This window comes from Fistularia commersonii, chromosome 20, assembly GCF_037954325.1.
Source record: "Fistularia commersonii isolate RoL2024-O1a breed Wild chromosome 20, RoL_Fcom_v1.0, whole genome shotgun sequence".
Taxonomy (NCBI): domain Eukaryota; kingdom Metazoa; phylum Chordata; class Actinopteri; order Syngnathiformes; family Fistulariidae; genus Fistularia; species Fistularia commersonii.
In genome coordinates, this window is record NC_141303.1 from 10,524,556 (window position 1) to 10,552,553 (window position 27,998).

Genomic DNA, 27,998 nt, shown 5'->3' on the forward strand with positions numbered 1-27,998 from the left:
ACTTCCGGTATCATCCTGAGGCTATGATTGGTCAGCGTCAGACACGGGCGTGTTGGCGTACCTTACGTCAACGAACATGGCGGACATACAATGGCTTGGTAATGTTGCCATGTGATATTTGGAAGTCTGCTTTTCTTTTGATGGCAGTAATGTAACTCTTTGGTAAGTGTAAGTATTTGGCGAAACAATTGCTACTGTTAACACCCGCACCACATTTATTTCCAAACAAAGTATGTAAATGTGTACTGGTCGGAAAACTCGGTGCTTTAACGTTTGCTAACAGAAGCTCATCCCAAAATCACTTCATGTTAGCAGCCGTTTGTTTTCCCAGTCTTGAATTTTTTTGAGGTGCAAGATTTGGATAACTGGTAACTGGATACGAGGAACTAAATAATGCTATTAAGCCAGTGATGAGACTGAGAACGAAATGTTTGATCTCGTCAAGTGAACACTGTTTTTGAACTCACTTTTCAGACGGAAACAAACAAATATAAGAGAAGAGAAAAATCAAGATGAAGACGGGGAATAGTACAAATTCTGTCGCAAAAAAGAACGTCGCCAATGCCTTCTGTATTTTGTGCCGTGTGCGACATCCAAAACGTGTAAGTATTTCATATCTTACACATCGATGGCGTGAATGCAAAACCTCCTGACTGCATGTATTACGATTTGGGGTTTTTGCATTGAATGGTGGGAAATGGGAAGGCTCCACATTTTCAGTCTATCTGCAAGATAATCCCGCCCTTTCTTTTGACATAAATGTCACATGACAAAACTGCTATGTGCACAATGATGCAGGAAAAATTAGGAAAAGATAAGATAAGAACAACTTTATTAATCCCGAAGGAAATTGTTGTGCCAGAGTTACAGAAAATATAACCGTAATAAATAATAAAAAGAAAAAGGCAGAATTAGAAATAAAAATAAACTATAAACTATAAAGTGTCTCAGTGAAACTATAAAGTGTCTTAGTAAACAAGTGATAAAAACTATAAGTGTCTTAGTAACAAGTGAGGAAGGAGTGAAGGAGTGATAAAAGACACTTATCTGCATTGTCAGTGGTAAAAATACATGCTAAGTATTTTTAAATTATAACATATACTGCTCAAAAAAATAAAGGGAACACTTGAACAACACAATGTAACTCCAAGTCAATCATACTTCTGTGAAATCATAGCGTCCACTCAGGAAGCAACACAGATTCATTTTGACTTGTTTTAAGGACATTACATCAAAGTTGGATCAGCCTGGAGTTTGTTTTTACACTTTAATTTTGAGTGTGATTCCTAATCCAGACCTCCATGGTTGATACAATTGATTTCCATTGATAATTTTTGTGTGATTTTGTTGTCAGCACATTCAACTGTGTAAAGAGCAAAGTATTTCATAAGAATATTTCATTCATTTAGATCTAGGATGTGTTTTTTAAGTGTTCCCTTTATTTTTTTGAGCAATGTATAAATATAGTCTGTGGACAATAGAATATTATTGAATATCTTTTACAAAGACCATACTATAATCAAATGAAATGTTTTTTTCATTTCCTGAAAAAAGTGTTTTTTTTTTTGTTTTTTGTTTTTTCCCAGATATGAGGTTTTGCATTCCAGCCATCGATATATTTAAAGTACTTGGTAATTATGTACACCTGATGTTTAATCTAGAAAATCTTCGTCCCCTCTAGGAAACACAAGAACATGTACATAGTATGCTGCATCACAGAGAGCTGGAAACAGTGGTTGGCAAGTAAGCAGCCTTTATGACTAAGTGTTTCATTGTACCTCTCCAAACACACCCTTATAATTGTCTTTTAAAATGTTTGGAATATGTGTAGGAAAGAATGTTAGAACCCTTTAACCGATTTAAAACTAAAACAGTTTTCTGCTGTTACATAATACACAAAGACTAACAATACTCATTTATTGAATATGAAATACTCATCTGTGGTTGTGCCTGGTTAAACCATAATCTCTTTAATTGTTTTTTTTTTCCTCACAACATTCGCAAACCTTGTCTCTTTCTGCAAATGTCATAGCCTTGTCTTTAGACTTTTGCAAACTGGAGCAGCAGGTAAACTAACCATACATTGCAGTTTTCTTTTTGACCACAATTTCTTGCAATGCTGTGATGGAATAATGTGAATTTTCTGAAACACCACCAATCACCTATTTTTAGACTTTAAAATCACCTACAAGAACCCAAGGGAGGGAATCCATTACATTACATTACTGTAATTTGGCGGATGCTTTTATTCAAAGCGACTTATAAAAAGTGCAATCCAAGATTGAATTCTCAAAAACTATCACTTTGTATGTTTTGTTTGTAAAAAGGCACTCATATCATGGATGCCAGGCATGCAATGCTTCTTCCATGGATTTAAAACAGTATGCTGAGCACATCTCAACCAATCAACACAAAGTTAAATTGAAGAACCTGATACTCAATAATGTGAAGCCCATTGCACTGCAAAAAATGCTGAGCAGAGAGACCATAAAAAGAATTCATAAGAGAAACAAGGACTTCAAGGATGAGGAGTAAGAGTTTTACCTGTTATATGTTAAAATATTTTATTCAGCACTGTATTCTCCCTGATTTGACACGGAATTTTGTTGTTATTTATGCTGTACTTTATGTGATAATTCCGAATGATTTGTCTTTTTTCAATACAGGAAAAAAATGACAAAAAAGAAAAAGCAGAAACAAATGAAGATAGCTGGTTGGAAACAATCACAAACCCAACTGGAATCCACCAGCAAGAAAAATGTGGGGGGGTCTAAATTGGCCAACATTAAAAGATTCAACTTACAAAGGACAGTTAAACAGAAGCTGGGAATCTACCCAGGTGGAAGTCATAATGCTGTTGTTCAAAATAAGGAAAATAAACATGTTCGTCTTCAAAGTAGCCATGATCAGACAGGATCATTTGTGCACCATCAAAACAAAGATTTCCCCAGAGGGTTCCCTGGTAGGACTGGGTACCACTCTTCGTGGCATCACCACAGATTTGATGATAGTAATGCTCTTTTTGATCAGCATAGGATCAATGACACAAATTTCCAACCTGTCAGAAATGATGATATACCAAAAGGCTTACCACAGGGCTTCACTAACGCTTCAGAGCAATTCCAGTGTCCTTCATATGGCCCTTATGCTTATAACAATCAGTCTAACCAGAATTATAGTTCATCTTACTTCACCAGTGATGAGCTTCCACAGAAAGGAAGTTTAATTTTCAGCCATGATTATCCAGAATCTCAGGCAGAACCAGAAGTAGGTGAATCCTCTGCTAACTCTGCTGCTGTGGGCACATCTGTTAATGCACCACCAATACAAGATGTGGATTCAATGCTGTGGCAAATCAGAAGGGCGTTCGGCGTGAGGGAGCCTTGCAGGGCAGATCGAGAAGCCCGGAGACAGAGCAGTGAAGTGGGTCTTGGGGTTTCTGACAGTGGCAACGCATGTCGAAATGGAGCTGGGACTCAGAAGCCAGCTGTTTCACCAGCTCTTTCCACATGCACATCTGGTGACTTTACATCTTCTCATTCTACAAAGACCACCAAATTTAGGCAAACTCAAAAAGAGTCACAAATTGGGGGTTGTGCCTCACAAAGCATCAATACAAATGAACCAGAGGAAACCTATACCTTCTCAGAAGTAAACAGCGTGGCTCCCCTTACTACTTCTCAGAGAAAATCCAGCGTGACTGGCCCCACCAAAGTTCGAATTGCGCACAAATCACGTCAGAAGGGGAAAGAGGTGGCGCCTAAACAGACATCGCCAGTACTGTTGTCACCACCTGATGCCACGAGAAAGTTAAATTGGAGGGACATGTATAAAGATGCGAAAAGAAGACAAGAGGTGAAGAAAAAAGGCGTACCCAGGTGAGGGAATAACTATTGATCAAAGTAATATTTCTCTTTACATCCCAAACAATATCTTGTTATGTTGGAGGATCTGTAGCTGACAAAGCTGGTATAGTTCATCAAGTCCAACTTATTTTCCCAGAAGGGATCAGACACAGTGACTCGTGCAATCCTAGGAATTGCCAGGAGTATTTAATTAAGAGTTTGACACAGGTGCTTTGTGATAGGAGGCAATAGGCAGACAAAATGTCAAAAATATATTGGTAACATGTATTTTGGACTGACTGTCCACACTGAGTGTTACTTACAATTATCTCAAGGTATAATGAGAGAGGTTAAAGGTTGTCACAGAGTTCCCAGTAGTGTTCTATCACAGTGGTCATCCAGCTTTATCATGCAATATTTTCCTTTTGTAGATACATCATTAATGCTGACAAGCATTAAACAAAATCTACATGATAAATGTTTATTTATGTCCACCAAGTAAGACTTTTAAAATTTTGACAATCAATAAAATTTTATGGTCTTCTAATTACAGTTGACATCTTTATGGCATTAAATTGCTAGAGCTAATTGTAACACCTAAATGCTGCTCCGCTGTCATGAAGTCAGAAATATAGAAACAAACTGAGACATTTTTGCAGAACTACCTCTGAATATTATAAGACATGTTGCTTACACACAGACTCTACATGAAAAAAGGCATCCAAAAAAAACCTTCAATAAATATTTGGAGTTCTTCACACTTTCTACACTGTGCATGTGACAATACACACTTTAAATCTACAAGGGAAGAAATTTGAATCCAGATGCCAAAAATCCTCTCTTGAAAATAGTTTTGTGCATTTCAAATTGCTGACTGTTTTGAATTAGAAATATATTTTCTCATCTGTCATGATTCTTTTTGTATATAGGTTTGGAATTCAGTTTGTGAAACCGGCTTCTGATCAGCAAGCCTCAGTGGACAAAGATAACAATGAGGTGCTCCTCTCTGAGGGCTTCCACTGGGAGTCGCTCCAATGTGATCCTGCAAGTCCACCCCGGTCCACTCCTCCTTCACCCCAGAAAACAGCAGACAAAGATTCTCAAACACAGGTAGCGTTATATGTAAAGGAGGATAAGAAAACTGAGCTACCTACAGTGCCATCAGAGGATTGCAGCAGTCAGACAAACTCTGTAGCCTCTGTGAAAGTGGAACCAGACTTGGAAATTGTGAGCCAAAACTTGAGTGCCAAAAAGAGGAAACAGAAACTGGTGAGAATGAGTGTTTTGGGTTTTATTTAAGAGTGCGGTGAATTACTATCACTGCTGAAACACCCTCTCTCCTCATGTGGTGTTTTGCTTACTTTGTTATATTCCCATAGAATAATGATGACTCTTCAAAGTTATCAAGTAAGAAAAAGAAGAAAGGGACGAATAAGGGTAAGTTACATACTTATGCACAAAGTTGCGAATGAGGACCAAAGTTGCGAATGAAAATATCCAAAGTTTGAGGCCGTACTAATCTATCAGAACACCTGCTTGGGGATAGATAATCACATTTCCAATTCAAGATTCAAAGTGTTAATTGTCATATGTACACCTTACACTTAATTTGCTATCTGCAGTGCATTTGGCTGGCATGCAACTGCGAGCAAACACGTCTGCCACATAGGCTGCCATGTTGTGTAAGAAATGAGAGGAAAGAGGGGAGAACAAGGGAGAAGGAGAGGGGAAAAAAGCCAATCCCAAACTAAGCTCCTGTAGGGGGGCGCAGTGTGAGTTTAGGAATAAACACCTCAGTGCATAAACGACATTATAGATGAAATCCATTGCAAATATATTGGCAATTTCAATATGACTTTTGGGTTGTTTTTTTTTTTGACTGATGTACCCACAAAGATCACATTGTTTTGGACACAGTATCTTCAGTCTTGGTGGAAAAAAAGTTATGAACTCATTGTCAGAAATAACTCAATCTGCACCAAATGGCAAAAAAACAAACATACAGCACCAAAAAGATCTATTGAGAAAATTATTATTATCTGGACACACACAGAAAGACAGACAGACAGAAAAAAAAATCAATTTAATATACATATTTTTATGAAAAAAGACACTATTTGATATTGAAGGCTATCTGATATTCATTCTCTCAATATCCACTTGTTTGTGCATAAAGACCCCAAAATGGCAGCTTTCAAGAGACACGCATAGTTCAAACTCAAGGTGATCAGTCACACAGTAGAACACAGGAATAAAGTAGCAGTGAGAGAATTCAACATTAATGAATCAATGGTACGGCAATGGAGAAAGCAACTAGATGACCTGCGCCAAATGAAGAAGACTAAACAGATTTTCCAAGGAAACAAAGCGAGATGGCAACAGTTGGAGGACAAACTCGATCAGTGGGTTGTTGAACAGAGCGCAGCAAGTAGAAGCTTCTCTATTCGAATGAAAGCAACAGCACTAGGTAGCGACATGAACGTCGATGAATTTAAAGGCGGTCCTTCTTAGTGCTTTCGTTTTATGAAAAGCTTTGAACTTTGACAAATGGAGTTGGAAAAACATTTCTTACAACGAAGTCAGTGCAAATACCGGTAAGAGCTACCAGTACCTTATCGTGAACGCGTTAACTTGTTTTGGGAGTGAACGGAGTTGTCAGAACGTTGGTTTTTATTCTATTAACGAAGTTTGACCGACTGACTTATATGACTGTTTTTTTGACATTCCCTTTAACGCATCTTCATCTAGTGGATGCATAATGCAACCCCAGCCACTACAGTAGTTTCTATTCTTTGCCCCTTATAATGAGGTGCGCCCTATATATGAAAGCAGTTTAAAAACAGGCCATTCATTGAAGGTGCTGAAAATACGGTACCTTTCTCCATGGTTTTGAATTGTGGGAGGAAAATGGAGGAAACCCATGCAGACGCGGGGACAACAAATGTGTTTCTAAAAACAACTTCTTTTTCTTTCAGACCCTGACCAGATGGAGCAGTTGCTTGCAGTGTCTCTGCGGGAGGAGGAGGTAAGTCACTCGCTGCAGGATTTGGACAAGTCTCTGCTGCAGGCTCGCAGGGTCCTGCAGGATGCCCTTGCCGACGTCCAGAGAATCACCGTGTTAAGAGAGCAGGTACCCTTACTCATAAGTAATTCAGAACCCATCTTCAAGTACAACAAGTACATATTTTACTTACCAAAGGATATGTTTTAATTGTTTTGCTGCTGTTATAGGTCATTGCTGAAATCAGCAGTTTAAGAGTCCAACGTATTGAGATCCTGCAGGGTTTGCAAGGTAATATGAGCGGATTGGAAATCCTGCTCTGTGAATGGGTTTGAGAACAATACAAGTTAAATATTTGCATTCTATAACCCTTTTTTTATTTTTTTTTTAAAGAAGGATTCTCAGGAGCCACCACCACATCAACAATTTCAACTGGGGCTACTGATAAACTGCAGCCAAGACCACCTTCTAATATGTCATCCACTGTCTTTGCTGACTCTGCAATCCAGCAGCAAGGTACTACAAACCTAACATTTTCCAGCCAAAAGTTTCTATCCAAGATATCCATCATTTGTTTACAGCAAAGTATCCGAGTCATCGCGCAAGTACAAGCGACACAACTGCACTTCGGCAATTTAATGCTGTACCTCTCTCAACAGCAAATACTGCTAACTCTGTAGCTTCTAGAGCAGAGTGCTCATCCTCTAAAGAGTCTTCCCCAAAGACGGTGGGGGAAGAGGGAAAGCAGAGGTTAAGAGACTTGGTTAACACCAAGTTGTTGGCAAGACATGAAGAACAGCCTGACAAAAGTGATTGTGATGTTGGGAAAGAGCAAGTTGAAGTTAAACAAAGGTCTGACGTAATTTGCAAACAAGAGATAATGAGAAATACATCTGCTGAATCTTCCAAAGAGGACAAGTCAAGTAAAAGCAATAACTTAACTGAGGTGATAGAGCCCTCTGGCCTGGTGGTCATTGATCTTGAAGACTCGGATAAGGAAGATTCGCCTCAGATCGTCTCAAGTGAAACAGCTCAAACAGCATCTCCTCAGGAGAACGTTGTTAAGAGGTGAGAAACCATCTTTTTAAGCTTGAGTGTTTGAGTCATTATAGCTGAATGGGAAAAACAAGATCTTCCCTACAAAAAATTACTAAAACCGTGTAAGTAATTAATGACCAAAAAATAGAAGTATTGTGATTATACGTTAGGGAATACATTCATTTTTTTTACTCAAACACATTTGTGTGATGGCTTTTTACACAAAGGCTTGCCACAAATTCAGGCAACTTGATTTGTATTTTCAATATATCCCCTTTTCCATTAATCTGTGTGAATTCCTGTTTTTTGGGATATTTTTTTTTCATATTATTATTTCATATTATTTTTTCATATTATGTCCAATCTAGTTTTTTCTTTGTTTTAAACCAAAGCTGTCTGTCTCATAATGGGATCATCTTCCAGTCAAAATCCTGAGCATTTGTTTAAGACTATATTTGCAGACTTAAATTAGAGCAATTTACTCTCCAATCCACTCCTAGAGAAAGTGTTGTGGTGGTGAATGAGACGAGCACTCCAGCAGGTAAGTATCAATTTTTTTCATGTCGGTGTTCTAGCATGAAACCAAATGATTGGAGAATGGAGGGAATTTTGCTGAAGTTGTTTTAAATTTTTCTAGTAAACGCCGCTGAGGTGATTGCGGAGCCTGCCCTCGGAGCGTTTTCAAATCACACAGGACCTGTTCATGACTTGCAAGTCCATGAGGGCCTCCTGTACACTTGTTCTGGGGACAACACTGCACGGGCCTATAGTCTGACCGTATGTAGCTCACAGCAAAATGTGTTGATCGTTTGGAGCAGAATTTGTGTAACCTGAATTTGTAATAACTGGATTATGCCTTGTGTAACCTGAATTTGTAATAACATCTTTATGCAGAGCTGTAAAGACAAGTTTTCGATCATGGTTATGCAAGCAAGGTATATTCTTTGCACGTAAGATGAACAGCAATAACCTAATCCACTATTTTATTGTATCCAGAGCCGGGAGTGTCAAGCAGTGTTTGAAGGCCACTCGAGCAAAATCAACTGTCTGCTTGTGTCCTCCCTCCCAAACATGCCAGTACGCCTCTTCACCGGCTCCAGCGACCAGACTATGCGCTGTTATAGCATCAAGGTAGAAACTATCAGCTTCACTCTACATACTTTTAGTATTTGTATCATACACTTTTGTCCAGTGATTCTTATTCTGCTATTCAAATGTCATTAGACACTTTTTCTAAGAGAAATGTTATGTTTTGTTGAAAGAATTTAGTAGAGCAGAAGGATTTTTATGATTGAGGACAGACCAATTCTGTGCTTGTTCTATAAGAATGATCATACTGCGGCCGGGCAGTATATAGGCATACATTTATCTATAAAGTATCATCAGATGTGGGGATATTCGTAATGCGTTTTTCTTCCTCCAAAACTGTAATTGTTCTATGATTTTACTTTCTGCAGATTTATTCTCATTTTTAATTTTCTAAATGATTTTGTCAGACAATTCCCATTATAATTTTCTTTTATTCTCCCCACCAGTCCAAGAAGTGTCTGGAGGTGATCACTCTAACAGACAGGGTGTTTTGTTTGCACATTGCCTGGAATATAGTATTTGCTGGACTTGCCAGTGGATCAGTGGCAAAAATAGATTTAAAGGTTTGTAAGTGAATACTAAACACACACTGACACAAGAAGAGCTTCAGTTAATTTGAGTTATCAAACCAATGTGACTTTAATTTCAAAATTGAACAACATTTTTAGTGGCCAGTATTTGAAATGTGTCTAAATATGTTTATTTTTCTTTCTCTTCAGCCAAGTATCACCATAATGAGATTAATTAACCTGCTGGAAAATTTTGAAAAATATCTAAATTCCTATTGTCTGACATGTTCATCAACCATATCACAATATTTTCTGTTAGACACTGACACAACAGGATGTCTTTGACTGCCATGGCCCCCGAGGTGTCAGCTGCTTAGCCACAGTGCAGGAGGGTGCCCGCCGGGTACTACTTGTGGGCTCCTACGATAGCACTATCAGTGTGCGAGACGCAAAGAGTGGTCTGCTGCTGCGCACGTTGGAAGGTCATACCAAGACTGTCCTCTGCATGAAGGTGAGAAGAAAAAAAGAAGTCTTATCCCTGTGTGTGCTCTAGTAGATATAAGACCCTGCAGTTTTCCCTGTTGTGTGAAATACAGAGAAGATGATAGAATGAGGTGTTGTAAAAAAAAAAAGCTTTGTTGTCATGAAAATGTTTTAATAAAACTCCTATTTTCTCATCAAAATTGTTTGTAAACAGTTGCGTCAAAAACGCCACTTTCACATATACCATATCTTGAAATAGGGACTGAACTGACTACTTTCCAGGAAGAGTTCAAGCAATACTAGTTACTGTCCAGCGTACTGTTTACATTTCTTTGACATTAACTTAATTTTTTAGTTATTATTGTGAAATCACAATCTTGGCAGACAGTGCAAATCTACCTAAAAGTTGCATATTTTTTTTATTTCCGGCAGAACTTATCAGAACACCACCTTGACATCCATGCCTTGATATAACAAGGCATATCAAGCAATGTAGGTGGTGGTAAAAGCCCTAAAATACATTGGAAAATTTTAAACCTATAATTAAAAACCATAGTCGAATAATATTTAGTGATTTTCATCAAAAGTAATACCTGGTTATTCAAATGGATTGAACCATGCTCATCTCTGGCAGGTGGTGAATGATCTCGTCTTCAGCGGCTCTAGCGATACATCAGTTCATGCCCACAATATCCACGTAAGCACAGAATTCTATTTTTTTGCTCTTTACATTAAACAGTTATGGCTTGGTCAGATTTTTTTTTTTTTTTTTTAACTTTTTTTTTGTTTTGATGTTCGTCCTATTTCATTTTACACCTGCCTTTATTTGCAGACAGGTGAGTTAGTGCGGATCTACAAAGGTCATGGTCATGCTGTCACATCGATTGTCATTCTGGGTAAAGTGATGGTGACAGCCTGCCTGGATAAGCTCATTCGGGTTTATGAACTACAGGTATGAGTGACTTAATTTTTGTATCTTTTCACTCACTAAATTTACCTTCACCAATGATACATTGTTTTAAGCATCTTAAATGAAGTCTCATGAAACTTTAGCTGCCTTTTCCAGGATCCAGGATCAGAATTGCTTTAATCGCCAAGTAATTTTTCATCGGCAAGGAATTTGCTTCGGTTAACATCGTTAAACAGACAACATTTAACAAGCATTGAATTAAGAGTGAAATCAGGGTGATTGTGGTTTGTGGTGCAAATTGTGTAAAGCAGTGTAAAGTAGTGCAATAAAAAAATAACAATTGGGACAGTGTCAATAAGGGTTTGGGACCTTATAGATGAGGCAGGCTGCAGATGGGAAGAAACTTTTTGTGGAGGTTGGTTTGGTCCTGATGGACTGCAGCCCCCTGCCAGAGGGGAGTGGTTTGAAAAGTCTATGTCCTGTGTGAGAGGGGTCACCCAGGATCATGCCTGCGGGCCCTGGAAGCATGCAGGTCCTGTGGAGAATGTGGATTGCAGCCAATTTTCAGAGCATTTGGCTCCAAGTTGTTACAACTGCACCAGGTCACAAGGTCATCGATCCCTCATCTGTAGGCGTACTCTTCCCCATCAGAGATGAGTCCAATGAGGGTGGTGTTGTCCGCGAACTTCAGAAGCTTCACAGGCTGTTGACTGGAGGTGCAGCTGTTGGTATAGAGAGAGAGAAGCAGAAGGGAAAAAACACAGCCTTGGGGGGGATCCAGTGCTGATGGTCCTGGAGTCAGAGCTGTGTTTCCCGGCTTCACACACTACCACGTGGCAGGCTGGATGTCTGTTATCCATCTGCTGGTGGAGTCTGGCATGTCAAGATGGGAGGGCTTGTCCTGTAAGAGAGCTGGGATAATTGTGTTAAATGCAGAGTTGAAATCAACAAACAGGATCTTAGTGTAGGTTCCTGCTGTGTCCAGGTGCTGTAGGATTGGAGGGGCAGGTTTTATGCAGTGTCTACAGACCTGTTGGCTCCATAGGCGAATTGCAGGGGATCCAGGTCTGTGATGGATTGTGGGACAACACAAGGCACTCAAATGACTTCATAACCACACAAGTCAGGGAAACAGGTCTTTAGTTATTGAGTTCTGTGGTCCTTTGAGGACAAGGTAATAGAACAAAACATATGATTCTGTGATACATTACTAATCTGACATTGTAACCTTTATCTTCTTCCTCGCCCATATGATCAGTTCAACAAGGCAGTTTAGCATTTCCTTGCAATGAGTTTACTGAAAGACTCTTCTCGAAGCCCCTTGCTGTTAGCTTGAGATCCTTGATACATACCTAGTAACCCATCCATTACAATGATATTTAAGCAGTTTCTAAGGTAGCCCTAAACCCAAACTGTGTTTGGGTAAAAACACATGTAGATTGATTCATATTTTTGAAGAAACCCTTGAATTTTGCTGTCTAGCAAACTTGGACAATCTCATTTCTGGTTCCATAGGCAAAATCTTCCTCCTCATGTAACATGAAAACATGAAATGGTTGATCATTTTGAAGTTGAGCTCTGGGAAGAAATGCACAGAGAGCATGCTGAGGCACTGCAATGTATTTCAGGGGGGTGGCGTGGCTCAGGGGGTTAGAGTGGTCGTCCTTGGAACTGAACATTCCTGGTTTGATTTGTGCACCCCTCCTTGCCTGTCGAAGTTTTGATGAGCAAGACTCTTAACCCCTAACTAATTCTCTATCCAATGATGAGTCAAAATGCAGTAGTCAAATTTCGCTGATGTTGTTCTGTATGCATAACTGTGACAATAGGTCTTTCTTTCTTATTTTCTTCCTTTGTGTTCCTCTTGTAAATCTCCACAGTGCTTTCTACACTTGGGGAGCAATTTGGGCCCAGAGGCTTCATATTGATTTGTTGAACCTCACAGTATATGTGGGGAGATGTCAAACAAGCAAGGTGGTGTTAAACTCAGCATATGGACTGAGGAGCTGACTGAAATTGGTCATTGATAAGACATTTCAGCCTGCCACACCTGTATCAGACCTGACAGAAAGAAGTCATGTGAAATTATTATCCTATTTTCAAATAATGAAAAAAATCTTGTCCTAACGAGACAGTATCCTTTATGTATTAGCAAGCTCAAAATGTGGGTTTCTCCTAAAATCTAGTCACTGCTTAAAAATATTTTGAGTGGGACCTTTAATAACCCTATCAAGACTTCTATCAGGTCTGCATGTATAGAAAGTATCTTGTGTAAAAGTCTTTCTTTTTTTTTTTTTTTTCTTTAAATTGTCTTTGTAGACTCATGATCGTCTGCAAGTATATGGAGGTCACACAGACATGGTGATGTGCATGACTGTTCACAAGAGTGTGGTAGGTGGCCTGTACTGGCTTTCTTTTACTTTTTTTTGATGGCATTTCATTATATCAAACAAAACTAAGTCATCCCCTAGTTTTTATACAATTACTGGTCCCTTACAGATTTACACAGGTTGTTATGATGGAAGTGTTCAAGCAATGAAGCTCAATCTGATGCAGAACTTCCGCTGCTGGGTAAGGGAGAGGTCTTCCACTTGGTGTCAAATTACTCTTTAAAGGAAAACAGTGTCTCAAAGTCTTTGTATTTAAGGCATGTAATGCAAGTGCATCCTAAAAATGGTCTCTGTCCCCTCTGATGTCTTTGCAGTGGCAAACCTGCTCTCTGATTTTTGGTATGGCAGAGCACCTTATTCAACACCTTGTTAGAGATCACTGCAACTCTAATCTGCAGATAGTCAAATGCCGCTGGAGAGGCTGCAACACTTTTTTTTCCTCACAGCAGTCAGTCAAGGAGGTAATATACTGATTTTTTTTTTTATTATTATTAAAATGCTTATTACATGTTCTCTAGTCAAGCTAGTATCTCAATATATACCATATCTATTTTTTTTTTTTTTTAATACTAACTTGAAATTCAAGAGCATTCACATCAGGATAGATTCGAGAGCCTTCAGATCATGTTTACTTAAGTCAGAGTATCATGTCAGTTAAATCAGTTGAGTTCGATTTTGTAATATATAGTTCCTCATTCTGGTGATGTTTGTGTTTAACAGGACCTTCCAAAGCACATGGAGATCCATGTAGAGGTCGACAGTAAGGTGCAGCCCTGACCGCACAGCAACACAGTGGAGTTTTTTGGTTTCATTAACACAGCCTTAGCTTATTTCCAACAAGACAATTCCACCTTTGCAGTTTCTGATTTGATCATCCGTAGACTTGAAAATACTGCATGTGTTGCTGCTGGCCATGCACATTCCTACGAACTGGTTAACCGATACAATTACATTAACGACATGGCTGGTCATCCAGTGTTTGTTAATCAACAAGGAGAGCAGTAACAGAGGGATGTAATTCAATGCTAATTATTTTTTTTATTATTAATATTATCATGAGTCATACAGATCTATGCTGCTATATCATCCAATGCAAAACAGATATAAGGCGGGATACCAAAAGCTTGCCGGCAGGCAAAGCTCATGATCGAGGTCAGGTAAAAGTCAAGAAATGAATTGCAGTAAATGTTAAAGTGAACAAACTGCTGCTCAGTAAAGTGATATACTGTTAAGTAACAGGCAAAGAAGAATTTCAGAGGTAACTGAACGCTAACATTTATTGATTATGATTGCTTGAACTTTTTAGATTTTATGCTTGCTTATTCTGGGACCCTAATCCTTTTGAAGCTTGTACAGGGAAAAAGGTGTTAGTTGTGTTTTTTTCTTTATTCTTAAATGAATCACAAAAGTCCCAGGACAGTTTTGTTCAACAGTTTATGTCTGTAAGGGCACATGTTCACAAGTGAGGGCCAACTTGCAGAAATATAAATAGATAAGTTGTACTTGCATATGACTCATCAAATTAATTTATGCAAATAAGCAGAAAAACTCGAGATTTCAAATGAAGTCAACCAGAAACCTCATCAAAAACTGCCTTGTTTTGATTTATTTCTGAATTCACATTAAAAAAGTAGTAGAAAATGTAATCCACTGCCTCGTCAGGTTAAAATGTTATACAATTTTTTAGTGAATAACTCTGGCCTTTTCAAGCTTTCTGGTGTTTTGTTGCTACGGTGGTAAACCCGTCAAATCTTATGTCCGAAAACCAAGAAACTCAAAGGTTCATCAATTGGACTTTAATGTTGCTAAAATAAAATGTGCAATGGCAGGATAGATAGAAATCGGGGAAGCTGGTTATTGGAAGCAGGAGTTGTGAAATCAGGTGAAGATGGGTCTAAGAATACATGGTCAACTGGAGCCACTGGAGAGAGAGGGAGAGAGAGAAAAAAAATGAGGCCAAAGGTGTCAAAAATGAATCACTGACAAGAGAAGTAGGAATCACAAAACTATGTTATCATAAATTGATTTTTGGAATATCTTGTTTGTGGCAGATGATGCATTACTTTTATTTGTTGGGATGGTTTGGTTTACTCATGTGAATGATTTAAATCCTGTAATTGCAGTCTTGATGGATGAATAAGTATCATTTATTAAGTTGTATGGATGATAATTTGAACTGGAGCAAGGCTGGATTAAAAGACATCATCCCCCTCAATTTAAAAGAAAAAAATCTAAATTTCAGCATCTCAAGCTATCAAATTCAATTTATTCAAGAGAAAGCAGACACTGAGAATACTCAAACCAAGAGGAACAGTGTCTTGATTGGAGGTGAAGTAAACTGTACCTTTTTAAAACACCGTATACTGGTACCTTCCAAGGTTTTGCCTCTTTAGGTACAAAAAAGACAATCACCTGCATATAGATATGTTCTGAAAAGCTAACAAAGCTGGAAATTGTATGCAGTGAAGAAAAATACTTTAATGGGAATACCTCCAGAACATTGAGCTTGATTAATCCATCGCCATCTTTGTCAAAGGCATGGAACGCTCCTGCAAGAGATGTCATACAGATGTCTATATGTATCTCTTGGATTCACTGATCTTGGCATAGCTGTAATAAGGATTTTTGTATAAATCTGTTACAGATTCAAACTGATGGTATACAATTCTATACTTAATGTCATGGGATGTTGTTTTACCAGGAAGCATAGGAAACATCAGTGAATCACAGAAGTTCTCGTACTTACTGAACATGCCCTCTAGTCTCACAAAGCAGCAGATGTAACTGTCAAAATCGATGTTGAGGTGCTCGTCTGCGTAGCGCATGGCAATAATGTCAAATAACTGATTGTTCAGATGAAATCCTTGGGGGGGGATAAATGACATTGAAATCAGACTCACTGTTTTCTTTGATAACAATTGAATATCAAAAGATGATCTGAATTGGGTTCTACTCCTTTTAATTGTGTCCTTTTATAATAGACAGTTTATACTTATTTGGCATTGTTATAATTTGATATATACAGGATAAAGTCTGATATCCAACAGTCGATCTCTATTATGACAAATAATCTATAGTAAATGAATTATCCACAATGTTTTTCGCAGGTCTTATGTATTACCAATATAGTTAGCTTTGTCCCGGAATTAAAGTCCTGCTGGAAAAGCTTTTCAGATTTACTAAACTACTGAACATGACTTTTTGAGGAAAATATCCACTCCCCTCACCTGCATCTTTAATGGCATTTCTCATTTCAAAACTGCTGATAGAACAGGACTTGTGTTTGTCGTAGCGTGTGAAGATAAGCTGCAAACATTTCAATCAAAATGTTTTATTTTTTTAAAAAGATATGCAGTGCGAAGTAAAAGTAATGCAGCGCAAAGACTCTGCCAACCTGCCATTCTTTTATCTTCTTCCACAAATGCTTGAACTCCTGAAGATTGAGTTTTCCTGTGCCATCAGTCTGAAAAAGGTTCAGTTATGCAAAAACTAATTCAATGTTCAATTTTCAATAATACGGCATTTAAATAAATCCTATCTGATGGCAATTCAGTATGGATATGGATTTTTGGTGCATATAAAACATTATGCCTCATTTCAATTAAAGTGATAGTGGTACTTGAGCAACAAGTGAAATAACATACTGAAATCAGACATGTGATCTGTGAGATCAGGTCTGAATCCAAACATCAGTGTCAGTGCAAGGATACATCCATCAAGGCAATCATACTCCGACACGTCTCCAGACAGAAACCCTCAGCCTTTATTTCACTGTCTGTGGAAAAATCCAAGGTCAGTATGTGCGATTGCATGACAAAGGTCAGTTCTCTGCAAGGTACTCACGTCTTGCAAGTACATTCCTCATGATCATCATGAGCTCATTGGCGCAGATCTGCATATCCTGATGAATTGATGGATTCGTAACATATTACACATAGCTAAGATCAAACATTATATGCAGCCATGTGTTCAATGTCCTGCTGCACTCACCTCCCCCGCAATCTGTGCATAAATGGCTCTGAACTGTTTTTCTTCCTCCGTTTCCTCCTCTGGTTCAAATGTTTTTTTCTGAGAGACAGATTTCCAGGTGACCATTGGAAAAATAAAGACCTCTGAAGCCAGATTCAATCGCAAGAGACATGTACATTTCGATAGGTTTATCAATTTTGACAGCATCTTTATGAGTATTCCCCCGAAAGCAAGCACTTGATATAAATTCATAATGCATCTGATAACCGATGGATGCTTTTCCCTTTGGAACCAGATGGGAGCAGTACTTGAACCAGGCCAATGTGGTCTGTCGGCCAAACAGGTGCAGCTGTAGAACTTGAGATCATTTGGCTGTGAAACTCAATTGTTATATTTCCAGTCATGTTATCTGACCTGGTAAAAATGTCTTTTGGTAGATGTCAGTCTCTAGAAATGATGACAGTGCAGGTCACAGTGAGCTATTGGCTATGCAGCGGGCTGGATCGAAAAGCTTAACAAGAAAAGTCTGTAGACACTCTGGACTACACACAAAAAAAAATCAAAATTACCTTTGTTTTTTTTCTCATGTCCCCCCGTATGCCGTCATGCTGAATTTCTTTATTGGCGCGTGCTCGATCTGACACAAATATAATCGGCTGGGATATGTGCAGAAAAATTGTAGAGGCCAGAGATGATTGCAAAAGAAATACAGAAGAGAGAGTTATATCAGAGTTAATCCAACAATTACAATTTTGCATATTTAATGATGCTACGAGCTGTCTTCACAAACGTGTCAGATGGACAGGAGCAGTGGGAAAGCAAGGTGTAAGAGCCATAAGGCAACACTGCATGCATTACCTTGTTTCTCTTTTTCTTGTCTTTCTGGTGACCAATAAGACAAGGGAGTGAAAGGGGTGAAATGAGATGATGTTAGTCAGTTACTCTTGAGGAATTAGTCGACATATAATAAGTATCAGGGCAGAAAAGAGAGAAAACTCTTGTTCTCTTTCTATAACCAATAGAGATGAAAACCAGGATGGATAGAAAATGCAGGTTATAGTAGGGATGTAAAGCAACTGGAGATTTTGGAAACTGATATTGCAGCTTGATGGTGTGTTTCAAGTGCAATGGCAATAGAAAAAGGTTACAACAAGAAACAGACAATCAGGCAAGTTGCACGATGAATGGAAATGCAAATGTCTATTGAAGCCGAGTGGAGACTGAATTTCTGGAGCAGATAATGATAAAGATATTAATTTGTTGATATTTTTGTCACTGAGAGCTGGTTTCAATGAATGAAAAGCCAGTTGGTGTTATTCTTTTTTTTTGACAACATGATATGACATTTCCATTTGACAATGCCACAACTTTACCAAAATAAGATCAAGCATCAGATCATTTGATGGCATTTGCTTTAAATGCCATTGATGCCACATTTGGCTGGCAATTAATAGTCAACAATCTGATCAGGATTTTTAAAAAGGCATATAATAATCTATGAAATTTTAAGATCACTCAACAAATAAACTGATACATCTGTGAAAGGCTTATAAACACAATAGACACTCATTAACTACACTGACACCACTGACAGGGTTCACAACACTGTATTTAGCACTTTCAACCCCCCTGGTAATATTAGCCAGAACTATATTGTGTAACAGTAAAAAAAACACCTCTGCAGTCACATCACAAACCTGCATTTCATCCGATCCAATGATGTTCTCTGCTTCCCTGTCGGTGAGAAACATTTTAGAATGAGTAACATTTATTGTTACTTAAAAATCTCTCAACATTACAAACCACCCGCTAAATTAAAAGCAGCGCCACTCGAAATGTCAATCGGCCCACTTACTCTGAGCTACTCTGTTTCTCAGAGAAGACCCTGAGAATAAACTCTCCCTCCAGATGGGGTTCATAGGTGGTGGGGATGATGACGAACTCCCCTGGTGGCAAACAGAATCGCTCAGTAACCTCCCGCAAGTTGATGTAGGTTTGGCATTTAGCCCTCGATGCCGTATAAAGGAAGAAGTCCTTTGGCAGATGTAAATTCTCTCCACACATCTGGTTAAAGAAAAACATTCAAAGCTTGAAATGGAGATGATATTCAAATATAATTCAAATAAAATAAGTATGTAAAGTGAAGTACGTAATAGTTTTCTGCTCAACATTTTATTTAACTGACAGTGCAGGTTTTTGTCTAATTGTAACTGGCAAATTAGTGTTTAATGTTTTTCAGCATTCTTCTTTGCACCTTCAGCAAGTACTTTGGCTTGCATTCTAAGGTGCCTATACTGTATGTCTTCACAAGTCTTTGGAGAACAGGTGAATTCTCCGAAACTCCATTAACATCATCCCAGGCAGTCATACCTCCTTCGGCACCTGTAGAAACGACAGTGAGATATGTGACGTTATACCCAAGCAGAGAGTGCTGACTGCTTCAGGGTCTAACGGGCAGTACCTCATAGATAGAAAATCCAATTGTAAGGAATTTAGCCCCTTCACGCCGTTGCTTTCTTCGGCCTTTTTGCATCAGAGCCACAACAAGGGTGCAGCCTTGCTGTTTGTTCTCAGGGTCCTTGTCATCCTCCTCGTAAAGCTGCAGCCGATACTGAGGGTTCGTCCAAAATGTGTCTTCAAAAGATCAAATGTCAATGTTCACCGATGAGTCAGATATCAGCCTCGATAAAGAAAATAGCTATGTACTTAAGGAATGACTGAACTTGGAACTGAAGAGTTCAATTCCTGACGAGAATTGTTTATATCTGTTGTACATTGACAGTACAGCCAATGTCCCCACAGTCTTGGATGCAGACTCAATAAATGCCGCTCCATTAAGGACTAAGAGAATAGTTTTTATGAAAGTCAGTGGATTATTTCCTTTCTCTGAAAAATCCATCAGTCATCATATCACATTTGTAGAGTATACTGTTTATGTAGAGAAAAAGTATAAAATTGTTTGGCGTTAAGCAACATATTAGTCAGCTGATTTCATCTGGGCACATCATGGTTTTATTGTATCATTCTATTATGTGTTTAATGGCCATTGTGATGCGCTCTCAGCATGTTGGTTTCTTTATCAGGGGACCGAGATTCAATATGACTACAGACCATTTCATTAAGAACCCTGAAAAACAAATAATATTTGCAAAATAATTAGTTTTCAATACAAAAATCAAATAGCAATTAATCTATGGACTGGTTGATTTCCAATTTTTTTTGTAAATGACAGATGAGTGAATGTAAGATTCTGCATTTACTGGATATGTTTTTAATTTAGCACCATCGCTTTTTTCACCTCTTTTTCTATGTGTTTACACTCCAAAAGGTATGATGTACGAATGATGAAGAAAGATGTTGAGCCAGTGAGGCACCTGGGAAGTTCCTGCAGCCGCCTGCAGAGCTGCCCCTCACCCAGCGACCCTCATTGACTGACACAGTCCAGCTGTGTCTCTCGTCCCCCTGCAGTGTGTCAGGGGTCAGGTTACACATCTCCAGCTTGGTGAAGTTCTGTTCGAAATCCTCAAAGGACATCCTGGACGGGAATGGGAAAAGAGGAAGCGAATGGGATGCAAGTTCATTGAAGACAGAAGTGTTTGTCCCACAGACGAAAAAACCTTTCATCTCATTGGCTGCTTGCAGAACATCACACTGGTAGATCAGCTTTGACTTAGGTGCACTACAATTCAAATGTTAGTCTTAAAGAGTTAATAATAAAGAATATATTTGGGTGAGCACCCAGAGCTACCTGAAAATGGAGGGACAAATAATAAGTGACATGACCTGAAAAAGTGCAGTTATCCAAACTTATCACTTGACAAATGATAGAAAAACTGACTTTGTATTTTACCTTGGTCTTGTACTATAAATTGCTGTTGTATGTGGCTTGAGCCTTATGTTAAGTTAAACTTTTTTGAAACTTTATAGCTTCAGAAAATGTAAATTTTTAAGTAACCCTGGGGAACCAAGCTGTGTTCATACATGGGTGACCTTAAATGTTGAAAATTGAAATTTTGTAAAACTATAAAGACAAGTTTCATAAAAGTTTATCTTACTAACTTGAGTCAACAAAACCTGGCCTCTATTTTGTCATCTTTTGTGGTTTAAATTACCATTAGTAACATATTGAGCCTGAAATGTAGTAATACAGATGCAAAGAGGTATCTGTCCAAATTTTACCAAAAAATAAAGATGTGACCTGCACAGTAGGTCATAGATGAAACATCTCTTACTCACCAGAACTCACTTGTCTCTACAGTTTGTTTTTTTAGGTTTTCTTTGTCTGCAATGGAAATACTGGACCATTCCTTGGAGCTGTGAATATTCAAGGCAAAATTAGATAGATACTCATGAGCACAACGCATGCAGAAATCACAGTGTGTATTTAAACTTAAAGCTAGGTAATATCCTAAATCTCTTCAACTGTCAATCAGCGCTTCTCCTCATGTCAGCACTTGTGTTGATGCAGAAACTTTGATAGATCGAAAGAGACAGGAAACAGAGCATTCGTTGCACAATTTCGGCTGAACCACAAACGATTTTATGTGAGTGAAATCTCACTTTGCATTCCAAGGTCCCTTCCAGTGGACCCGACCCCAGGGATTTCGCAGGCGAATCAGACGAACTCTGCCGCTGGTTGCTTGCTCATCGCACTGTAAACACACTGTTATCAAAACTTGAATAGACTTGAATGTCTTATGAGGTCAAAACAAAACATGTATTGGCAAACGTTAGGCATTTCTCCATACCTCCTCCAAGGCTATGATGGAGTAGGCATGACCACGGATGAGCCCGAGTTCAGTGCGGCTCTCCATTGCATCGGCTGAAGTAACCTGAGAATGTTTTGCAATGACAGGAAGGAACAGGGTTTTGAGTGAAGGCTTCACACAAGCACAAGAATACTTTTGATAAACTGTTGGATTTGGTGGTTGAAATGCAATTCCTTTAAACAAGTGAAAATAATTGTCTTATTTCAAAAGTACAGTTTAGCCTCTGATGCCTGTGAGGTGGTTTTATTGATACCACTCTTATCTGACTTTTCCCCTTATATTTAACACTGAATTAGAGAAGAGTTATGATTCTACATGATTTGAAAAGTATGTGATTGCAAAATTGAAGGCCATAGACGGATCTAAATATGTAAATTCTAATATAGAACTAATAACGTATATCAACATATCCTATAAACATGGCTAAGTAATTGGGCCCAGTCCAAGAAGCCTTTCTATTTTGATCAGTGGATATGAAGGTTCTTTATAAAAAAAATAAAACAAACAAAAAGGTTAAATAGAGGTCATCTCTACTGAAATGCATATAGCTAAGGCCTGTTTAAGTTCACTAGTAAGTTAGATTGGCTCTTAACTGAATTTTCTCTGTTCTTTATTTCTATCACAACTTACATCTATGGAGCATCCCATCAGAGAGCCTCTTGCCAGAGCCTTCCTCATGATGCTGTAGAGCTCTTTGGGAGCCTCGGACAGCTCAAAGAATTCTGTCACGCCTCCTGTGAAATCTTCCATGGCCTCTAAAGTGTTACCACCTTTCAGGGCCTCATAAGAACCATGTAACCTACAAGAGCAGTGCATAAATTCAGTATGCTGACATGTGTGTATCTAGGCTTAACAGTTTGAAAACTCATAATGGAGAGGAATGATCAGTTAGCGTCATTACACTCTAAAAATATATGTTATATATATCCATGATAAATTCACGTCAAAGTGGGCTTTTTCACTCATGAAACTCGATATTTTCCCTCGATATATGCGCAGGGATAACCATAACAAGGTTAAATACAGGAACATTTTCATTAAAGATGTGAGAAAAGAGCAAACCTTCCATTGACTTCACAAGAGAAACCCTCCTAAATGACAAATTATTTCATCGGATTGGTGGGCAGACTAATCCGGCCTGTTGAAGTTATTAGTTACCGCTTACTTTGCATAGGCTTTTTCCAAAAGAGCACTCCAGTATTCATTCTTGCGGAAAGATTTGGTGAACACCAATTGGTTATTGCAGGTGGGGATGCGATCGTCCACAACCACATCGATCCATTCCCCGTAACGCCAGAACTGAGTTAAAGAAGAACAGATGGAAGTATTATAAAGAGAAAATATCATTGAATAGCCAAAAGTGTTTTCCTGAAATATTTCAGACATTTAAAAAGGACATTGGGACATTTGAATTAAAGTTAAAGCATTTAAGACAGATAATTCACATATGGGCCTTACATTTTGCGTTAGGCGTTATTAAAACAAAAGTGTCTGGTTGATTTGAATTTTGCAGAATATCACAAATGTCTATGCAAACCTGGAAATGGAAGATGCCCGCGTATTTTTCAGTGAAGCTCTGATCGGGTGGAATTACTCTGTACAGCAGCTTCTCATTCAGAGTCAGGCAGGCGATGGCAGCAAGTAGCCAGCAGTCACCTGTTCATTGCACATTTATGAGCTATTACACAAGTTATCAGTTCATTCCACTTCATAAAGCAAAGTGGTTTGGATGAAGACACATATTATTGGAGGGTGACAGACTAGATTAGACGGAAGGGTAAACTGATTTTATTTATCTTATCAATATAACAGAAGGCAATATGGGATAGGACAACAATCTCCTAGACATTCTTGTCATCATGGAGCAACGCAATATCTTATAGGAGGGTGGAGAACGGCACCTACTTTCAACACAGTAATGCCTCCTTGGGTCACTGGTTTATATTGGGATCAACTGAATTGGCTCAAAGATATGGCTCTGGTTTAGCCCAGGCCACCATGGGCTTTTTGTTACACATTTTTTTATATTTAGCACAATTATCAGTAGTGATCAAAAGCCTTACTGAACAAACAAACTAATTCTAATATTTCCTCCCAGCTGTGTAACAGATCCTGTTGAGCTTATCCCACCACACTTGATTCTTATCTCTTTGCTAATGATTTTATTTCCCCGCTAACAGGACCATTGCTACCACTCTAGACCTTTTTAAAAAGCAGTATTAAATACCTACCATAATTTTTTTTACATTTAAAAACATCCAATAAATTTAGCCTCTTATCCTGCACTGGGGGGATGCTGGAGCCTATCCCAGCTGTCATCAGTCAATCACGGGGCCACATACAAAGACAGACAACATTCAGTCACTCATTCAGGGCAATTTTCCCTATTTTTTCCAATTAACCTGATGCATGTTTTTGGAATATGGGAGGAAACCCATGCAGACAATATGCAGAAAGATCCCCTTGTCGGAATCAAACCAGGGTTCTTCATGCTGTGAGCCAGGAGCACTAACAACTGCAGTGCATTTCATTTCCCTCTCATTGCATAATGATGAGAAAAAAAATGATGAACCAAAGCAATTTACATATATTTTCACACAAAATGATAAACATCACCCCTCTCACCCAAAAATTACTTAGAGCAAAAAACAAATTAAATATTACCTAATTCTCCCTGACAGATGTCTGTCCTTCTGGCTCCATCTATGATGAAGTGAGGATTTTCACATATTTCCTGCCATTTGGAAGAGATTTAAGATGTAAAATAGAATTAGAAAGACAATAAATCTTTAATGTATTTCGGGATTGCATTACAAAGACAGTTATGCACCGGTGACCTTATTAAGGTGGCAGAACATGACAAATGATTCCTAGAAACGCTTAATCTAAATCAGGTTTCAGTGTAAAAGAGAACAGGTAATTATGAAAATCATTTTATATGATGAACTGTTCCTTTAAAAAATTGCATGACGAACAACCTGAGATTCATGAAAAAAGTAATTACAATTTCAACAACAGTATGCTTCAGTTCTGTCTTCTCAGTTCCCTGTGCATTTTTTTGTGTTTGATTTGATTTGATTTCGGGCAGGAGGCCACAAAATATTGTTCCGAGGGCCGCAAGTCTAAGACCCCTGATCTAAATGAACAAACAAATTATGTAAAGGTAACTCAATCTTTATTGTCTTAACGTGATACAGAACACTCAAAATCTAATCTGAATGTTGGTTTAAAAATATGTATTTTAACATCTCCATTTGACATCTGCTGTGACGAACAACTCGGCCCCGTAAGTGAGCCTGCCCGGATGGGATTCTCAGGCTGGACTGTGGCTGTGACCCTGAAGCCAACTCTGCATTTGTAACATATTTACAAGAAAGCAGCTGCTACAGGTCGTCCGGTCAAGTGACGAAGATGTGCTCAAGCCAGGGAAGACCTCACATCATAACAACTGGCTGTGAAACTGCCTGGTAGGATCTTTTTGGAGCTAACAAGGTCAAGTGGTTATTACAGAGAAATGAGGATTTGCAACAGACACCTTTAACAAAGTGTCAAAAAAAGGGATAATTGAAGGAATAGAGTATTTATACCTGTAGATACTAATATTTGTGCTTTGTCAATTACCTGGTTGCCTTTGAAATAACGTGATATTTATAATATTTACGGCTACAATCCTCTCCATATGGCAGTATTGACAATAGAGTTGGCTTTGACTATATATGTGTCGCTTGTTGTTTTTGCATGAAATATGTGGGCCAGAAGGTACTGTGACAATGAAAAAAAAAGAGATCACGAACTTCATCGAAATAGATTAACTTCTTTTGTGTTTGTTTGTCCATGATGACGGGGGTGGGAAGCGGTGCGACGTGCGCTGACTCAAAAAGCCGGGTGTGTAACAAGGCCTGATATGTCACAAAGCATCCCACCGCCAAAGGGGAGTGAGATATTGATGTCACACAGGGGAAGCACACCTTCAATATCACTGTTTACAGGAACTGTGCTGGTATATGGGAATGAATTTTTCAATTTCTAGGATTTTAGGGGAACCACACTGGAGGGAATCTGGAGCAGTGACCTGTAATCTATTGCAATTCTGTCTCATCATCTTAACACATGGCAAAGCAAATTTTGCAAATTTTGTACCAGCCACTTTTGTACCAATTTTGTACTAGTGTGTGTGTGTGTGTGTGTGTGTGTGTGTGTGTGTAACTTTAAAGTAGCAGACTGTTAAGACAATTTTGACCTCAATGAAGACTGAAGGAGAATTCAACTTAGAAAAGATGTGGGCAAAAGAAAAAGAAGTAGAGGAACACAGAAGACAATTTTCACAGCAAAAGAAATCAGTACTGAGGCCAGTCTCAGTGATGGGAAAAATGAACGCAAAGAGAATTCAGAATTCATCTCAACTCAAAGCAGATATTTTATTTGAAAAAAAAAAAAAAAAATAGAATCATTTTTGCGACAAAAGTAAAAAAAAAAAAAACATGTGCACATCGAGTTATGACATATGTCTGGAAAATAATTGACCGGAATATAAAATGCAGACTCATTTTCTGAAATTAGAGCGTACTCTGCTGCTGACCTCTGAATTGGATTATATGTCACTCATCTCAGCTAAATGTCAAGTTACATCTGTTATTATCCAAGTGGCTACAGCTCCCACTGTGAATGTGTGCCACATTAGATAATGTAATTAGACATATGGAATTTGTTTTTAAGTGCGGTAGAACTCAGTTAGCACTTTCAAGTACCACAATGTGGTGTGTTTTACTATGATATTAACAATGTTGTATGTTTTATGTCTTGAAAAAATGCTTTTCGTGCCACTTAATGTGCTTCTGCAAAATTTGATTTCGACGAAGCTAATAAAAAAGAACACTGAAATATCTCCTCAGCATTTGGACTTTTCTTTGCGTTAGTAAATTTCTTCCAGTCTGCATACTCTGTTGGGAATAACTTTTCATCAGGGCCTTATTTTTAGCAACTGTTCCTGCTGCGGGTGAAGCGATTTAGTACCACTTGTGTTTGCATTTCTAAAGTACTTACTTTTTACAACACATCTCTTCGTGCCAAACCAGACTAATGGCAAACATTCTCCCTGTCAGTCTGACTGGTTTACAACCAACACAACTGGGAGAGTTGCAGACAGATGTTCAAGTTGTATATGTGGGAAAGATAATATATGAAATTGTGTTTCCAACACTTGAGTTGCACTTGTGAGTCTCATCACTGACAGCGAGCGTCCTCTGGTTGCATGTCAGCTGTCTGTGTTAGGAGGAGGTGATAACCCAAAGCTATGCACCACCAACCCCATGGATATGCAGGTCTAACACCGCAACCATGTGCAGTGAGTGCAGTGATGAGACATCCAAAATTTCAGACATGAGCTTTTCTAAACATGTATCACTGATGGAGGGATTTGATGACCAAAGGGTTATACTCACCGTGGGCCGCTTCCACTCAAACTTCATTGAAGGTTTGTGACTATAGAAAAGTGACGAGTCATTTGCAGGGAACAGAGGATCTTCGAACAACACGTTCTTCCCCACGTATTTGTCTCGCAGCTCCAAAAAGGTCTTGAGACGCTTGGCATCCTTTACAGCCTCATTTCTGCTCAAGATTGCAGAGTAGATAGAGTTTGTTGAAGCCGGAGGATAATCCGTTTTTTCCTCTGTCTCGAATGATGCTTCAGCTTCATAAACAACTTTCACCTCAGTATTTTCAAAAACTGTAACTTTACATTTTTGGTCTCCCATTTTCTCAGTCCACTTCAACTTTCTCCTTTCAGAATAAGGAGAGTGAAACATTGATAAAAACAGAACAAAGCAGTCCTTCCTTTGCAGAAAATGAGTTTGAAGTTGCAAAACAGCTCAGAGAGATTTCCGGTGTCCTCCCTAACACCAATGAACACGTTTAGTTCCTTTATTGACAGAAAATGCTCACTACTGAGGAACAGAGACCAAGTAAACCCTCATGCTGTCAGTGCTGTGTCCCTGGT

At 38.6% G+C, this 27,998-nt stretch overlaps 2 protein-coding genes across 8 annotated transcripts; one reads left to right on the plus strand and one right to left on the minus strand.

The window, feature by feature from the left end:
• Positions 1-60: 60 nt before the first annotated feature.
• Positions 61-21,455, plus strand: znf106b (zinc finger protein 106b). 4 transcript variants are annotated; one of them, XM_086167571.1, is made up of 23 exons: positions 61-162; positions 475-602; positions 1,682-1,743; positions 2,328-2,531; positions 2,667-3,878; positions 4,775-5,114; positions 5,225-5,282; positions 6,821-6,975; positions 7,077-7,137; positions 7,240-7,362; positions 7,506-7,914; positions 8,385-8,425; positions 8,522-8,661; positions 8,881-9,015; positions 9,420-9,536; positions 9,802-9,993; positions 10,600-10,662; positions 10,798-10,917; positions 13,195-13,266; positions 13,375-13,446; positions 13,580-13,726; positions 13,986-14,057; positions 20,563-21,455. In XM_086167571.1, exons 2-22 carry the CDS (start codon positions 513-515, stop codon positions 14,040-14,042), a joined length of 3,870 nt encoding a protein of 1,289 aa, XP_086023697.1. In that variant the 5' UTR covers positions 61-162; positions 475-512; the 3' UTR covers positions 14,043-14,057; positions 20,563-21,455. The 4 variants fall into 4 exon arrangements, with proteins under 4 accessions (XP_086023697.1, XP_086023699.1, XP_086023696.1 ...); XM_086167573.1 differs by having other exon boundaries at positions 13,986-14,030; XM_086167570.1 differs by lacking the exon at positions 20,563-21,455 and having other exon boundaries at positions 13,986-15,201.
• On the minus strand, positions 15,051-27,982 carry capn3b (calpain 3b). Of its 4 annotated transcripts, XM_086167576.1 has the most exons (23): positions 27,445-27,982; positions 24,668-24,737; positions 23,541-23,659; positions 23,169-23,302; positions 22,634-22,802; positions 21,983-22,066; positions 21,795-21,886; positions 21,471-21,548; positions 20,609-20,769; positions 19,696-19,868; positions 19,605-19,616; positions 19,090-19,298; positions 18,932-18,968; positions 18,093-18,116; positions 17,804-17,890; positions 17,256-17,333; positions 17,109-17,166; positions 16,976-17,040; positions 16,660-16,728; positions 16,493-16,571; positions 16,012-16,128; positions 15,756-15,814; positions 15,051-15,186 (listed from the first exon to the last, which is right to left on the minus strand). In XM_086167576.1, the coding sequence occupies exons 1-23, from the start codon at positions 27,805-27,807 to the stop codon at positions 15,160-15,162; spliced, it is 2,364 nt and encodes a 787-aa protein (XP_086023702.1). In that variant the 5' UTR covers positions 27,808-27,982; the 3' UTR covers positions 15,051-15,159. The 4 variants fall into 4 exon arrangements, with proteins under 4 accessions (XP_086023702.1, XP_086023704.1, XP_086023700.1 ...); XM_086167578.1 differs by lacking the exon at positions 18,093-18,116; XM_086167574.1 differs by lacking the exon at positions 15,051-15,186 and having other exon boundaries at positions 15,514-15,814.
• Positions 27,983-27,998: the final 16 nt, after the last annotated feature.